Source organism: Oreochromis niloticus, linkage group LG14 (genome assembly GCF_001858045.2).
Source record: "Oreochromis niloticus isolate F11D_XX linkage group LG14, O_niloticus_UMD_NMBU, whole genome shotgun sequence".
Lineage (NCBI taxonomy): Eukaryota > Metazoa > Chordata > Actinopteri > Cichliformes > Cichlidae > Oreochromis > Oreochromis niloticus.
The window spans coordinates 4898325-4914588 of NC_031979.2; the positions used below are offsets into that span (position 1 = coordinate 4898325).

General features: G+C 42.4%; 2 protein-coding genes across 2 annotated transcripts; both read right to left on the bottom strand.

Moving 5' to 3' along the window:
• Positions 1 to 2874: 2874 nt before the first annotated feature.
• Positions 2875 to 4324, bottom strand: LOC109204919 (uncharacterized). Its single transcript, XM_019367155.2, has 2 exons — positions 3456 to 4324; positions 2875 to 3414 (listed from the first exon to the last, which is right to left on the bottom strand). The coding sequence occupies exons 1-2, from the start codon at positions 4290 to 4292 to the stop codon at positions 3349 to 3351; spliced, it is 903 nt and encodes a 300-aa protein (XP_019222700.1). The 5' UTR covers positions 4293 to 4324; the 3' UTR covers positions 2875 to 3348.
• Positions 4325 to 12491: 8167 nt separating this feature from the next.
• Positions 12492 to 15823, bottom strand: LOC109204916 (uncharacterized). The gene is made up of 2 exons (XM_019367154.2): positions 15674 to 15823; positions 12492 to 15510 (listed from the first exon to the last, which is right to left on the bottom strand). The coding sequence occupies exon 2, from the start codon at positions 14626 to 14628 to the stop codon at positions 12961 to 12963; it is 1668 nt and encodes a 555-aa protein (XP_019222699.1). The 5' UTR covers positions 14629 to 15510; positions 15674 to 15823; the 3' UTR covers positions 12492 to 12960.
• Positions 15824 to 16264: the final 441 nt, after the last annotated feature.

Genomic DNA, 16264 nt, shown 5'->3' on the forward strand with positions numbered 1-16264 from the left:
GGAATGCTGAGACGTCCATCCAATGGCTGAGCCACAAATCCAACTCCTCTTCGGCCAGATAACTCAGTGACTCCAGCACATGTGCGCAGCGTGTAGGGAGAACCGGTACCCTTGAGGCCAAACAGGTCGAAGAATTTGGACCGAGCAAGAGACCTATTGCTCTGGTCATCAAGTACGGCATAGACTTTTATAGATCTTTCTGGTTGTCCTCTAGGATGCACTTTTATGAGGCAGATTTTAGAGCAAGAGCAGGAGTTATTGGCAATTCCACACACTTCTGTGCATTTGGATATTATGTCTGGAGAAGCCGCTTCATTTTCCTCCCCACCATGCTCATCCTCAGGGTCTTTGACAGCCCATGGAGCTGGTCCTGGATGAAGCGCTGTGACGTGCCTGTCACTGTTACACTCTTTACAGTGAATGATTGTTTTGCAGTCTTTAGCAACGTGTTCAGTTGAGGAGCAGCATCTGAAACAAACTCCACTATCTCGCAGGAACGTTTTGCGTTCATCTAGAGTCTTAGCTCGGAAGCCCCTACACTGCTTGAGAGGGTGGGGTTTTTTTGTCTGTCCACATCCAACTTACTGCTAGCTGACTCTGTGGGCTTGATGGCAGATGTTGATGTAATCTCTGTTTTGTTGGATGAGACCTGGCTCCTTGAATGCGTGTACCTTTTAGGGGAGTTTTCTGGTTTCACTGTTGTCATCCCAAATGAGCTAAATGCAAAACTTGGATCATTACGAGTGCGGGCTTCTTTGCAGACAAAGTCAGCGAAGAATGAGAATGGTGGAAACTGGCCTTGGTTTTGCAGCTTGTACGCACTGCCTTGTGTCATCCATTTTTCCTGAAGGCCATACGGTAGTTTCTCCACTATTGGGTTAATGCTGCGAGAGGTATCCAGATAGGCGAGCCCAGGCAAACAACCTAACTTTGCTGAGTCCAACTCCCTTAACAAGTCACCAAGCTCTCTCAGGTTGAGAGGGTCCCTGTTGCTGATCTTAGGAAATCTCTCCAGTTTGTCCAGCAGAGCTTTCTCAATTATTTCAGGAGACCCGTAGTTCTCTTCAAGTCGCATCCACGCCATCCTGAGCCCTGCAGCGGGGTCATTGACATGAACAGCTCTAATTCTCCTGACTTGCTCAGATGATTGAGGACCTAACCATCTAGTGAGAAGGTCGAGCTCTTCGTTGCAGGTGAGTTTCAGCCCTTTGATGATGTTCATGAAGGTAGACTTCCAGCCCCAATAATTCTCTGGACGATCATCAAACTTTGTCATCCTGGATGTCACAAGTTCCTGGCGAGCCATGTAGACAGCAAAGTCATTAATGCCGGTATGGTTCAGAGCAGAGGGCTGCTCTGCTTGCATTCTAAGAGGATGTGTGTGTGGTTGAGGTTCCTGCAGGGGGGTGACACTACATGGATAAATCCCCGGGTAATTCTGGGCAGGTGGATGCTTCACACCATTTTCTTCAGAGGTAGTATGGCACTTGACATGAGCTGGAGTGGAGCTCAGTCTATCAGTGGCTGCATGAATGGGATTCAGTTCGTTGTCCTGGAGTGGTGGAGCATGAGAGAAATCGCGTGGCCGACTGGAGGTGATGTGGGACTCAAGGCCGGGCAATGACAGCTGACTAGAGTGCATTCTGGAGTGACACTCAACATAATCATTTGTTCTTTTTTCTGTGGAGTCAGGGGGAATTCCTATGATGTCCACTGCCCTGAGATCTTGTTTAGAGCAGAGTTCTGCTGCAGCTGATTCCAAAACCTCTGCCTCAGCTAAAGCCGCTGCAACTTCTTTCTCTTGCTTCAGTGTGGCCAGAGCAGCCTCCATGCGTGCCTCTTCTACTCTCAACTGGGCCTTTTCCACCATGAGTTCAGTTTCTTTTTTGACAAAGGTGGAGCGAGCACGCACTGCTTCGGCTCTTGCGCGTGCTTTAGCTGCAGCTAAGCTTGCTGAAGACTTGCGGGAGCTGTTAGAAGAACTAGCAACAGATCTGGTCACATATGACTTCACAGATGTTCCTGGAGATCTAGTCTTCTGTTTATCTTCTGTATCTGGCTTATTGTCCATGGTGACTATTCGGCATGTAAGGTACTACTAAACGAGGCAGGAAGACTAATGAGCGTTAGCAGTCTCTGCTATCCAGACTTGCTGTATTATCCCTGGTGTGATGCTGTTTTTTCACTATTCTGTCCGCTGCGTGCGTGGTTTTTATTTTTTATTTAACCTTTATTTAACCAGGAATGTCCCATTGAGATTAAAAACCTCTTTTTCAAGGGAGTCCTGGCCAAGAGGCAGCACATTTCCAAACAAATACATACAAACAAACAAAGTTAAAAATTACACAAAACAATTACTGTCAAAGAATCGTTTCCAGCAAGCAAAGAAAGACAACTCAAACATGTATATACATGGGTGATCTCAGTGGAGACTCACACTGAGACATCAGTTCTCTCTTTATTTATACCCTGCTCCTTCCTAAAATATGTCAGGTCGGCGCCCCTTGTGTGTAAAACAACTCCTTACAAGGTGATAACAATGAAACATATTTAAACTGTTAAAAATAGTAACCAGTCAAGCTTATCTCAGCAAACTCAGCAAGGGTGGAGGCACCTGTGGTATTTTCTCATGCAAGCTTTGTCATGAAACACAGTAAAATAGGAGATTTAAATGAAGCTAAACAACTAGGGGTTTTTAACTACAATAAAGCAGAATACATATAAAAATCCTTTAACATTCCCTCCTGTTTTAGCTCATTTAAACACGTTTCACACTTTATTTCCGAACATGTTCTCTTGCTCCTAGCATTTTCAAACATGTCATCATTATGTGTTACTTATATTGCAATCTAGCTTCACAGGTCATCTTTAAGATTTTCTTCTTACACATAGACATCTTCGTCTTCAAAGTTATCTTCACTGTTACTCAGATCATTTTTGTCATCCAGTGGTACAGTAACATAAGCTATCAATGATGTGGAAATCATTTTGGAAATCATCTTCCTGAGACAAGGGAGAATACATGTGGAGAATACACAGAATAATACAAGTAAGAGTCCTATGAATATTAGACCTTTATACAGCAAAACAGTCCATGAGCCATTTAGCAACCATCTCAACCAATCTGTACCCCCGTCTACATATTCCTTTGACTGCACATTCTGAAGCCTTTTTAGAACTTTTAATGCATCCGTCATGTTACTAGAATGTATGTTGTCAGGTATGTAAGTGCAACAGGTGGTGTTAAAAAGCACACATAATCCTCCTTTTTCAGCCAGCACAATATCAAGCGCCACTTGATGTTGCATGACCATTATTCGCAGGGCATCTATCTCCTCGTTTTGCTGGTCATTGACTCGACATGATGTATTCAGGAACAATCCAAATCGATAGTTCAATGTCTCGATCCTCAGCGCATTTTTCCCTGTGCCTACCCACGGAAAGAGTGAGTGCAGCACTTTCTGTCCTGTAGTCCAAAGCTTGAATTCCTGTGGGACGTCAGAGCCCCATATTGGGTCATGTGGTTTCGGGTCTGGAGTGTCAACTGATCTCTTCCCTCTTTTGAGTGATGTATCGTCGGTAGTTATTTTAAACGTGTGATCAGATATGAAGATTGGAGCACACATACCCGTCCAGTTCTGGGGGAGAGTGAAATAGGCCCGCTGTCCACATAGCCAGGCCATTCCCTGCACCCAATAGGTGCCATTGGAAATGTCATTGTTCTTCACTGGTCCTCCAAGAGCATGCGTCACTACTGCTTTGCAGTTGGTGGCGTTTCCCATGTCTATAGTTCCCTTAGACTGGCGGTAGCACAAGGTATGATCCCAATTTCCAGGGTTCTCGAGAAAGACTGGAAATGACCCAGCCTTGTTCCTTTGTTTCACCTTCAGGTCGACCCAGAACCATTCATCGCACGTGCCATTTCGTAATCCTATTTTCGAAGGTTTGTTGTGGTTGATCACAATTCCAGAGTACTGATACCCGAGACTGGCGTAGCTTGCTGCACACTTCACCTGAGTCATGTTCATTGCTTTGCCATACAATGTTGCATATTGTGTTGTTGGTGGCATATGTGAGCAGACATAACAGTCTTTGGTGGGTGTGCTGTCATGTATGTACCGATACCATGCGTTGTTCATCCAAGGGTGGATATTGTCTTGTATCATTGTATAGTGATGTGAATTATCATGTGTCCAGGCTCTTTTCTTGCGAGGTCCATCGTTCTTCCTGAGCAGTATTAGACATCCTGCGACCAGGGCTGCCAATGTCAGTGAGATCAAAAGCAGCTTCATGATGACCTGATACACCTGACCCCTCTGATAAGTAGACCAAAGGCAAGAAGCAAAAAGGCGGGATATACCCAATCAGCCCTTCCTCCACCTTTCGGATCACCAGAGGGCAGGGGCGTCGGCGTCTAGTTAGTCTATGCTCTCACTCACTTTCTTACAGTGGCTTTGATGTATCCAGGATGGTCGCTCCGCGATCTTACATGCTGTGGGAGTGGTTAGAAGCACTTGGTAAGGTCCTTCCCAACGGGGTGAACTCCAATTTTTCCTCTGGAGCACCTTGATTAGGATCCAATCACCTGGCTTCAACCTGCAAGATACTGGAGAAAAGTCCTCTGGCAGTTTGTTATTCAGCACAATTTCTTTGTTTTCTAGCAGTTTAGTCATCCATTCTGCTAATGTGGTTTCTCTAAAAGATTTAGTTAAAGGTTCACTCGTTATAGGTAGTGGAAATGTTCTACCATGGATGATCTCAAACGGTGTGAGCTTCTGAGATCCTTGTGTTAATCTCATCCACATTTTTACCAGGCCTACACATTCAGGCCACGGTCTTCCTGTTTCTTCCATACACTTCCTTAGTCTCTGCTTGATTGTACCATTTGTTCTTTCTACTAATCCTGCACTTTGTGGATGATAGGCACAGTGGTTTTTGATATTAAATCCTAGTGCTTCTGAGACTTTGTTAATTACATCATTTACAAAATGGGTCCCATTGTCTGATCTCATCAGAGTTGGGATGCCATAAGTTGGAATAAAGTGGTTACACAAACATTTAGCAACTGAAATGGCATCTGCTTTCTTTACTGGATAGATTTCAGGCCATTTTGAGAATACATCTATGATCACTAATGCGTATTTTGAGCCTTGACATTCATTTAGTTCAATGAAATCCATGTGTATTGTATGAAAAGGATGAGGCGGTGTAGGGAAATGACCTCTTCTTGGTCTTAAATTCCCTTGTGAGTTATGTCTTTGGCAGGTCATGCATGTTCTTACAAATTCTTTTGCTGAAGTTTCGAAATTTATAGTATAGAAGTGTTTAGTGACTATAGTTACTATCCCTCCTGTTGACACATGAGTAACTCCATGTGTCACCAGGGCCGCTGTTTTATTTAAGGACTTTGGTAGTATTGGTTTTCCGTCGCACATCATCAGGTCATCTCGTAAAATTGCTCCGCACTTTAACCATTTCTTTTGTTCATTTAATGGAGCTGATTTTTGTTCATTCTTCAGAATGTCTATTGGTATCTGTGTGTTTGTTTCCACTGTTAGTGCACTGTTTTATTTCGCAGCTGCCTTCGCTGCTTTGTCTGCAAAATTGTTTCCTTTGGTTATGTCTGACACATCCGTTTGATGTGCAGCACATTTGCATAAGGCTAGTTTGCTCGGTAAGGTTATTACTTCTAGCAGTCTTTTAAGTAAACTTCCGTGCTGAACTGGGCGTCCTGTTGACGTCACCATACCTCTATTCTGCCATATCTTGGCAAAATGATGTACAGCTGAATAGACATATTGGCTATCAGTATGAATGTTGATATTCTGTTCCTTATGCAGTTCACATGCTCTTATTACAGCTGTTAATTCTGCACTTTGTGCTGAGTGTGAGGAAGGTAGTGGTTTCGCTTCTATGATGGTGTCACGAGTTGTCACAGCATAACCTACACAGTTCCGACCAAAACTATCTTTAGATGCTGAGCCGTCTACAAAAATGTCAAGGAAGCCAGGCTGTGGTGTGCTATAAATATCAGCTCGTGGTTTCGTTTCCTCATCTAACTTCTGCATACAACAGTGCGGTTGGCCATCATCCGGTGTAGCTAAAAGTGTGCTTGGATTCAGCTGTCCAGACTTTTCTATCGTTATGTGGGATTGTGACAACAGAATGCCCACATGTGATAGTTGTCTGGCATGTGTAAGGTACGACAGGTTTGCTTGTAGCAGTATTGAAGTTACTGCATGTGGTACTTTAACTGTCAGAGTATGTCCTAAAACAATGTCAGCTGATTTCTGTACCGCCTCTGCTGCAGCTGCGCAGGCCTGTACACATGTTGGGAGGCCAGCTGCAACAGAGTCCAGCTTTGATGAATAGAATGCTAGTGGACGCTGTTTTTCACCGAATGTTTGTGTTAAAACTGCTTTCATATAACCTCCTCCTCCATCTACATGTAGATAGAACGGCTTATGATAATCTGGCAAAGCTAAAACAATATTAGTTTGCAGCACGGTTTTCAAGTGTTCAAAAGCTATAGATGCTTCTGTTGACCAGGTTACTTTATCTTTTAATCCTAAATCTTTTCCATAAATGATGTTCTGTAAAGGCTGTACCTTTAATGCATACTCAGGTATCCATGATCTGCAAAAGTTGCAAAGTCCTAGGAAACTCATCATTTGCTGCTTAGTCTGAGGTTTTGGAGCATTTTGTACTGCTAGCTTTCTTGAGTCTAGTAGTTTCTTTCCCTGTCCTGACAACGTATGCCCTAAGTATATCACCTCTGTTTTCCATAGTTGCAACTTATGTTGAGAAACCTTGTGACCTTGCTCGGCTAAATGATATAATACTGTCAATGTATTTGTTTTGCAGCTCTGTTCTGTGTCTCCGGTGATTAGAATATCGTCTACATACAACAAATATTGGCCTGGAGCTGGCAACTTGCATGATGACATTGATTTTCGTAGAGCTTCAGCATACAGAGTGGGGCTGTTCTGAAACCCTTGAGGTAGACGCGTGTACGTACATTTTTGTCCATTAAATGTAAATCCAAATAGGTGTTGTGAATCTGGGTGTAGAGGCACAGAAAAGAATGCATTTGATAGATCTATCACTGAGAACCATTGTTCTTTGGGAGTAATCTGATTTAAAATTGTGTGTGGATTAGCTACAACAGGCGGTATCTGTTCAGTTATCTCATTAATAGCTCTGAGATCATGCACTAGTCTATACTTCCCTGTGTTTGCTTTCTTGACAGGAAATATTGGAGTGTTGCATGTCGAACTCGTTGTTTTTATTAAAATCCCTGCTTTTAGCATGTCTGTTATTACTGGTGTAATGCCTTCCTTAGCTTCTGAAGTAAGGGGGTACTGAGGTTTCAAAGGCCTATACATGGTTGTTGTTTTTACTCGTACTTGATCTGCTGATTTAATCAGGCCTACATCTGTTTGACTTGTGGACCATAATGTCTCAGGTAACTGCTTCAATTCTGGGTGTGTCTCAACCATCACTGCATATCATTCAGTGATAGGACTTAATGAGTGTGAGTCTGCGCAGTCAATTAGATGTGTTGCTGGTTTAGCCGTCACTACCCAACCTAATGTGTACCTCATACATCCTGTCCTACGCCCTTGCAGCCACCCTTCATGCGTGTCTTCAGTTTTTTCGTATCTATCTCTTTCAACCTAGGTCAACACATATTCTAAATTTTTCCAGTCAGTGACATTATTTCGTGCCACTGAGACGTGTGGCTTCGCCATTCGGTTTAACTCTTGTGTGTTATCGTTCTGTATTACAGAGCATACAGCATTGCCGCTTTTAGTTACATATAGGTGTTGTAGAGTTAGTCTTTGTGGGCCTAATCTGTGCACTTCTTTGTCATATGGAGGATCAGGACCTGGGCTTTGTTTAAATCTCAAAGTGTTATGATAGTCTGTGCACGCTAGTTGTTGAGAGTCTGGTGGCAAATACCTTTCCGCTAATCACTGCAAAGGCTCCAAAGGTGGCAGATCTAAAGTCCAGTAATAATGGGGCTCACCATTCCCTTTGCAGTAAAAAGGAGATTGGCTTGTTGATTCCTCCTCACACAACATTAACTCTGCGTGCATACCGTTTTCACCAGGTACTACTCCTATGTTTAGTTTTTCTAAACTATCTCTGCCTAACAGATTCACTGGGCAGGATGGATCATAAATGCACTGGTTTTTGCATTTTCTACCACTCTTCCTTTCTTCCAATGTTAATGGTTCTGTGAGAGGCTGTACAGTTGTATGTCCTGAGGCTGATTTTACAATTACGGTGTCTACTGAAAATTTCAATCCCTTTGGTTTTTCATGTAGGACTGTTCTACATGCACCAGTATCACATAACATGGTCATAGGCTGACCATTTACGTGAATAATTATAGTAGGTTTATGCTCTGAATCTAGAACTAATTGTTCTATATTAAAAATGTCATCCTCTGCTTGTTCTTCTTCTTGTCCCTTTCCTAGTCAATCCTGCTGTTTCTCCCCTCTATTCCTGCAATCTCTTGCAAAGTGTCCCTCTTTACCACAGTTCCAACAAGTATTCTCTCTCTCTCTGTCACTCTCTCCCTTTCCTCGATATCCGCCCCCTCTGTTTGCACCTCTAAAACCTCCTCTATACCTTCCTCTGTTCCTCTGCTGTCCCTGCCTTGGGCCTCTATATCCTCCTACAAAGGCTATGAATCCTGTTTCAGGATCCACAGAAAAAACGTTCCCTTTATCTTTTTTCTTTAACACACGAGTAGCGTGTTCTGCATATTGTAATGCATCAGGCAATGATCCGATGTTCATGGTCACCCAATGCTTCTCTACATATGCTTTTACAGGTGGCAAAAGGCCATTTAAAAATGCATTTTTTAAATGTTGTTGATATGGGGTGTCTGGGCCTTCCTCATAGTTTAATCCTGAATGTTGTCTTAAAACTGGACGTAAGCGATCGAGGAAGTCGGATGCTGTTTCAGCTTCCTTCTGTTTTACTTCTCCTATTTTAGCATAGTCTGCTCTGGGAGCCAGTCGAACTCTAATCCGCTCATACAACTGTGTCATGGCAGTTTGTAGGTCAGCAGATCCAGGACCTAGGGCCCTACCATTTTCTCCTGATCCTGTGAAGTCTCCTCTAACTGTTCCCATTTTTAACCCTAACAGGTCTTGTATTACTTGAAGCATTTCATGGCCATTCAAACACCACTGTCTTCTAATTAACTCGACAGCATCTCTCCACTGTATGAAACCTTCATTTAAAGGTGGGACATCTTTGAGTACATTCTGTCTATCTTTTTGTGACCATGGTCTAAAAACAAATATATTTGGATCCTCATCTCGCTCATTATTTTCACCACCAGTTGGCTGTCCATATCTAGGATTGGGTGTGGCTATCATTGGAAACAGACCTGAGAGGCCAGGTGGATCTACACTGCCCCCCGTGTCTCTCCCGTATGGGTCTTTTCCTATGTCCTCCTGTGGGTTTCTACCAACAGTTATACTTTTTAACATGCTTTGAGCTTGAGCATAGGGGTTAGTTTGGGTGGTGAATGGATTTTTTTGATTGTGGTTCAGGTGACGACGGCGTTGGCACATAAGGAGGTGGCTGTGGTTTTTGTAACATCGTTTCTTTTTTCTTTTGTCTTTTCTCTCTATTTTCACTTCTCCTTTCTTTCTCCTCTTTCCATGCTTTAAAATATTGCAGTTCTTGTGAGCGTTTTATTTTCTTTTTTGGATCTTTCTCAGTATTTATTTCTGCTTGGAGGGTTTCTTTTAATTTAGTCAATGCGGAGGGGCTACATTTTCCCTCCCATGTGGGACATTTAGTTTTCTTTGGGTTCCTCCATCTGCATGCACTAATTTGTCCGGCGCCTGGACATTTTTTCTCTAGCCACTGCTTGTCAGCAGTGAGTTTTGTAGCTTTGTTACCCATTACAACAACACTGCAGAGCCGTCTCTGGTATTAGAGTTAGGAGTGGTAACTAACACGCCCTTCTACTCCTACGCTATTCGTGGAGCGGTGTAAGTTTTACGTGATGAACACAACCTTTCTCCTCTACTCACCAGTACTTTGGCTACTGACAGGAAATAAAATGACAGAGCAAAAGAGTAATCCAGCAGCGTACTGTGCTGTTAAAAATGATTTACTCTTCACACACACAAAACACAAATATATAATATACAGTCGCGCAGATCCTTTCAGCGGATCAGTCTACCAGCCCATACGGTGGGCAAGCCCTAACTTTTCTACCAGCCCGTGCGGTGGGCAAGCCCTAAATTTCAAATCCTTTCGGCGGATTAGTCCTATTTGAGATCCGTGCAGTGGATCAGACTCTCCAACCCTTTCGGCGGGTGAAACCTATCTTCGTTTTACGCGAGTGTATATGTGTGGGTTTCTTTACCTTACTGAAACGTCGCTGCAGCCGGTTTCGTTAGATCGTTCCACTGAATCCCACCGCCGTGGACCACTGATAGAACACTGGCCAAGACCCGAATTTTTTACGCTCTTGGGCTTTCACCTCTACCTAGAGAGGGCTGTTGACAGACTTCAGTGCGGGCTCCCCACGGCGTCAGGAATCAGTGTAGATCTCTGTTTGGAGTCACAACAAAACAGTTGTTATTTCCTTTCCGGCTCGAAGGACCAAAAATTATGTCAAAGAATCGTTTCCAGCAAGCAAAGACAGACACAACTCAAACATGTATATACATGGGTGATCTCAGTGGAGACTCACACTGAGACATCAGTTCTCTCTTTATTTATACCCTGCTCCTTCCTAAAATATGTCAGGTCGGCGCCCCTTGTGTGTAAAACAACTCCTTACAAGGTGATAACAATGAAACATATTTAAACTGTTAAAAATAGTAACCAGTCAAGCTTATCTCAGCAAACTCAGCAAGGGTGGAGGCACCTGTGGTATTCTCTCATGCAAGCTTTGTCATGAAACACAGTAAAATAGGAGATTTAAATGAAGCTAAACAACTAGGGGTTTTTAACTACAATAAAGCAGAATACATATAAAAATCCTTTAACAATTACACATTATTGAGGCAGTCTGTAGGCCTTTGAGTTTAGTTTTAAAAACATTTAAAGACAACAGTTCAGTCAGTTTCCAGTCTTTCTGTAACAGGTTCCACGAAAAAGGCGCAGAGTGGACAAAGGCTTTCTTACCCAACTCTGTGCGGACAAGGGGAACAGACAGCAGCAGCTGATCATTTGAACGCAAGGAGTAAGAACCACTATTTGTCCTTGTGACCAATGTACAAATATAAGGAGGCAGCAATCCAAGCATAGCTTTGTAAATAAAAGTGTACCAATGCCCCTGTCTTCTAATGGCCAAAGAAGGTCCTTTTACTCTTAAGTACAAGTCACAATGATGGGTCAGATATCTACAGTTGGTGATAAACCTCAAGGAAGCATGATACATCGTGTCCAACATTAGAAGACATGAAGAAGAAGCGTTCATATACAGAATGTCACCATAATCTAACACGGATAAAAAAGTTGCAGTGACGTTTTTTTACTGCAAAAGAAAAGCACTGTTTATTACGGAAAAAAAAAAAACCCACGAAGTTTCAGCCTCAGTTTCTTTACAAGTCTCTCTATATGTGGTTTAAAGGTAAAGGAGTCATCTATCCAGACACCAAGGTATTTATATTCATGAACTATCTCTATGACATTTCCTTCAAGGGTGGACACCACTGGAATAGGCTCCGGGACCTTCTTTGACTTAGAAAACAACATTAGCTTAGTCTTGTCAGCATTGAGAACTAATTTTAGCTGGATAAGTGAATGCTGGAAAGCAACAAAGGCTTTCTGTAAGGTTTCAATGGCCTGAGCAAGAGATGATCCATAACAGTAAATAACTGTATCGTCAGCATAAAAATGCAAATTTGTGTCTGAGACATTTTGACCCAAGTCATTGATATATAAAAGAAACAGAAGGGGACCCAAAACTGAGCCCTGTGGCACCCCCTTGTGGACAGCAACAAATTTAGAACAAAGACCTTCAAGTTTAATGCACTGGGTTCTATTATTCAGATAATTTGAGAACCACGCTATTGCATGTTCTGACAATCCAAGGCTGAGCAGTCTGTTTTTTAGGACAGCAAGATCAACAGTGTCAAAAGCTTTTGAGAGGTCAATAAAGAGTGACGCACAGCGATCGTGGCTCAAGAGTTGGGAGTTCGCCTTGTAATCGGAAGGTTGCCGGTTCAAGCCCCAGCTTGGACGGTCTCGGTCGTTGTGTCCTTGGGCAAGACACTTCACCCATTGCCTACTGGTGGTGGTCAGAGGGCCCGGTGGCGCCAGTGTTCGGCAGCCTCGCCTCTGTCAGTGCGCCCCAGGGTGGCTGTGGCTACTATGTAGCTTGCCATCACCAGTGTGTGAATGTGTGTGCGTGTGTGAATGGGTGGATGTCTGGATATGTAAAGCGCTTTGGGGTCCTTAGGGACTAGTAAGGCGCTATATAAATACAGGCCATTTACAGTACAATTTCTTATCAAGTGCCATAATAATATCATTTATCACTTTCATAGTGGCAGTGTTAGTACTGTTTTTTCCTGAAGCCTGACTGAAATTTGGAAACAATATCATTAGAGTACATAAACTCCTTCAGCTGGTCACAAACTAGAGATTCCATGATTTTGGATAAAACACACAAATTTGATATTGGCCTATAATTAGTCAACACCGATGGATCACCTCCTTTCAATAAAGGCAAAACAAAAGCCGATTTCCAAACCGATGGAATTTCTTTGGTTTTAATTGAAAAATTAAATAGAATTGAAAGTGGTTCTGCAATATAATCCGCTGCCAGCTTCAAAAAATAAGGTTCCATCAAGTCTGGACCAGGAGGTTTTCTGTGATCCAAAGCCTTTAAAGCTTTATGCACTTCATAAACACTAAAAGGTACAAAGATAAAACGGTCTCCAGAAAACATAGAGAATTCTGGGCAAGAATTTGTTAAAAAAAAGTTTCTGCAGAATCAAACAAGGAACCCACTGATAAAAAGTGCTCATTAAAGCAATTCAAAATTTCAGTTTTATCATTAATTGAGACTGAATCTTTTACAACAAATTTAGGAAAGGTTTGAGTCATTTTATTGGCAGAAAAAGACTTGATTACTTTCCAAAATTTCTGTGGATCGTTGAGATTCTCAGTGGTGACAGACAAAAAGTATTCAGATTTGGCCTTTTTAATAAGAGAAGTGCATTTATTTCTAAGCTGTTTGAAAACAGACCAATCAGTGGAAGTATCTGTTTGCCTCGCCTTGTCCCATGCTCTATTACGCTTGTGTATGTTATCTGCGAGTGTCTGCGAAAACCAGGGATTTTCTCGACCTTTAATTCTAACTTTCCGTAAGGGGGCATGTTTATTAACAATTTCCATAAAACTTTCCTTAAAATATGTCCAAGCTAGCTCTACATCTGGTAATAGTCCGATTTTTTCCCAATTAACTACTGACAAATCATGATGAAAAGCCTGTTCATTGAATTGTTTAAGATTCCTTTTACACACTATGCGCGGCTTACATTTTGGAATTTTAGCATTTGTACAAACAGCAACAACACAGTGATCACTTAGGTCATTACAGAAGACACCAAGCGAAGAGAATTTATGAGGTACATTTGTTAAAACCAAATCAATTAATGTGGACTTTTCAGGGCATTTAAGATTTGGCCTGGTAGGAAGATAGACTAGCTGGGTAAGATTAACTGAATCGCAAAATTCTTTAAATTCACCAGAAGTTGCATTTAGCCAGTCCCAGTTCAAATCTCCAGCCATTAGTAGTTCAGTGTAATTTAATTTAGCCAAAAGGTGCTTTAATGAAGATAATGCCTCTTTTGAAGCAGATGGGGGCCTGTAACACCCAACAATGGTTATCGAAAGAGTATTAGCAATATCTACATTCAAGGCCAAAAACTCCATTTGTTTGCATATCGATTGGGACAGAACAATCGAGGCATGAAATCTTGATTTGACATAAATAGCTACACCGCCTCCTTTTTTTGGCCTATCAGTACGATATACATTGTACCCATATATGTTAATGTCTTCATTAGTAATAGATTTAGTTAACCAAGTTTCAGAGATTATAACAACATCTGCATCTGTAGATTTAACCCAAATTTTGACCATGTCCATCTTCAGTAGTAGGCTGCGCACATTAAGATGAATATATTTGACACCAGACATTATTTTAAAATCAGAAGGAGTCTGGGAATATTGCAGTTCAGGGCCAGGATTTGGTTGCACATTTCCTGACAAAAATAGAAGCAAGACAATCAACAACCTCTGTTTCACCTTTGATTTGGGTTCAAAACTTTGATATGTTGAACCCGAGCTGAAACCTCCATTAAATGGGCAAATGAAATAAGTATGCAAGGCCAGAGTAGACTGAAGTTTAGGGAAGTCTCTGGGCAAAACAGGCATGAAACTAATGTCATGATCCAACTGAGTTGGTAACTGCTCTGTTTTTTGCAACATTATAGAGCATGTGCCTTTTTCAGAATTCTCTTGCAGATAAAGATCATTTTCAGAGATTCCCCTGCTATGTGTCCATATGCAATTGCTTATCCGAGGGTCCAAAAAGGCCAAGAGGAATATAAGAATAGTAAATACTGCCATCATCCACAATTTTAGTACTTAACAGAAGTGAACAGTACAGACCTGTGGGTGAAGCAAACCAGTTAGCTCCAGGAAAATGGCACAGGGCCAGACCTAAGCCAGTTAACTCCAGAAGGATAGCGCTTGGCCAGGCCTGAGCCAGTTAACTCCTGGAGAACAGTGCAGGGCCAGATCTTAGCCAGTTTGCTCCTGTGGGAAGATGCTGGACCGGGCCTAAGCCAATTAGCTCCTGAAGGACGGTGCAGGGCCAGGCCTAAGCCAGTTAACTCATGGGAGATGGTACAAGGCTGGACCTAAGCCAGTTAGCTCCACAAGGATAATGCGAGGCCAGTCCTAAGCCTGTTAGCTCCACAAGGATGGCACAGGGCCAGGCCTAAGCCAATTGGCTCCTGGAGGATGGTGCAGGGCCAGACCTTAGCCAGTTAGCTCCTGGAAGATGGTGTAGAGCCGGGTCTAGGCCAGTTAACTCCAGGAGGACGGTACAGGGCCAGGCTAGGCCTGTTAGCTCCAGGAAGATACATCCATCAAATTCCAAAGCATCTACCAACCACACATTTTCCAACAATCCATGCAATATTAACTGTCAGGTTAAGAAATACGTTAAAAGATAGTTAAGAAATACGTTAAGAGATACAAAAAAAGGAAAAAATCTTTTAAGAAATCTTTAAGAACAACTAATTACAACTAGTTACAGACGGACACGTAACGAACAAAGAGCATGCTGCCATCTTGGTTCTGGTACACGAAGTGACAGATAGCTAAACGTATGCCGTAGGCACTGGAAGCGTTGAATGATGAGTCAGACGTGAAAGTAAAGTTGAGGGCTGTTTACTTGTTTGTCTTCATCAATGTACATCTTACAGTGCTTTCCCAGAACTTGTGAAACTACAAAAATACAAAAAGAAATATGCTCAACGAAGAATTATGCATTTGCTTCACATGGCGAACAGATCTAGGCATTTATATATAAATCTCTCCAAATATGCATAAAGTCAATAAAATATACACCACTCACTACTCATAAAGATAAAACACAATTCAAACTTACAAACAAAGCTTCTCCATGGCATAACACAGGTGGATGCTGAAGGATTAAATGGAGAGACTTCTGGTACCCTCATTGTGCAAATCCCCATACTAAAATGGCTTCCTGCATTACCCCACTCATGTGACTCTAAACATCCAATAGGAAACTCTTCCTGTATCACCCCACTCATGTGACCCTAAACATCCAATAGGAATACAAGCCACACCACATAAAGGGCGTTTATCAATATGCGTACTTGTGCGTACTTGCGTTCTCGTGTACTCGTGATACGTCATCAGTCGGAGACCAAGTACTGTTCCAATTCGAAGTACGCATCAAGCCGAGAACGCGAAAAAGTCCCGGATGTGTTCTCGATCCGCCCGTTTTATCGAGCATGCATCGGTGTGGACTTGGGACAGCTATATATCCCAGAATGCATTTCGTCCAAAACTCAACAGCGGACTCCTGGCACATCGTTTTCACCCCCCCCGCTCGCGGACTTCTCACTACTCAGGTTAAAGAAACTCCAGCAGCTGTATTGAGTGTCCACTAGAATAGAAATAAAAGCGTTCTAACATCTCACCTGCTTGTTTTTATTAAGGTATGTACACG

Coding starts and splice junctions, on each gene's coding strand:
- LOC109204916 (XM_019367154.2), bottom strand. CDS start 14,628: ATGATGGCAGTATTTACTATTCTTATATTCCTCTTGGCCTTTTTGGAC.
- LOC109204919 (XM_019367155.2), bottom strand. CDS start 4,292: ATGAAGCTGCTTTTGATCTCACTGACATTGGCAGCCCTGGTCGCAGGA. Junction 3,415..3,455: donor GGACTACAGGACAGAAAGTG/CTGCACTCACTC, acceptor AGGGAAAAATGC/GCTGAGGATCGAGACATTGA.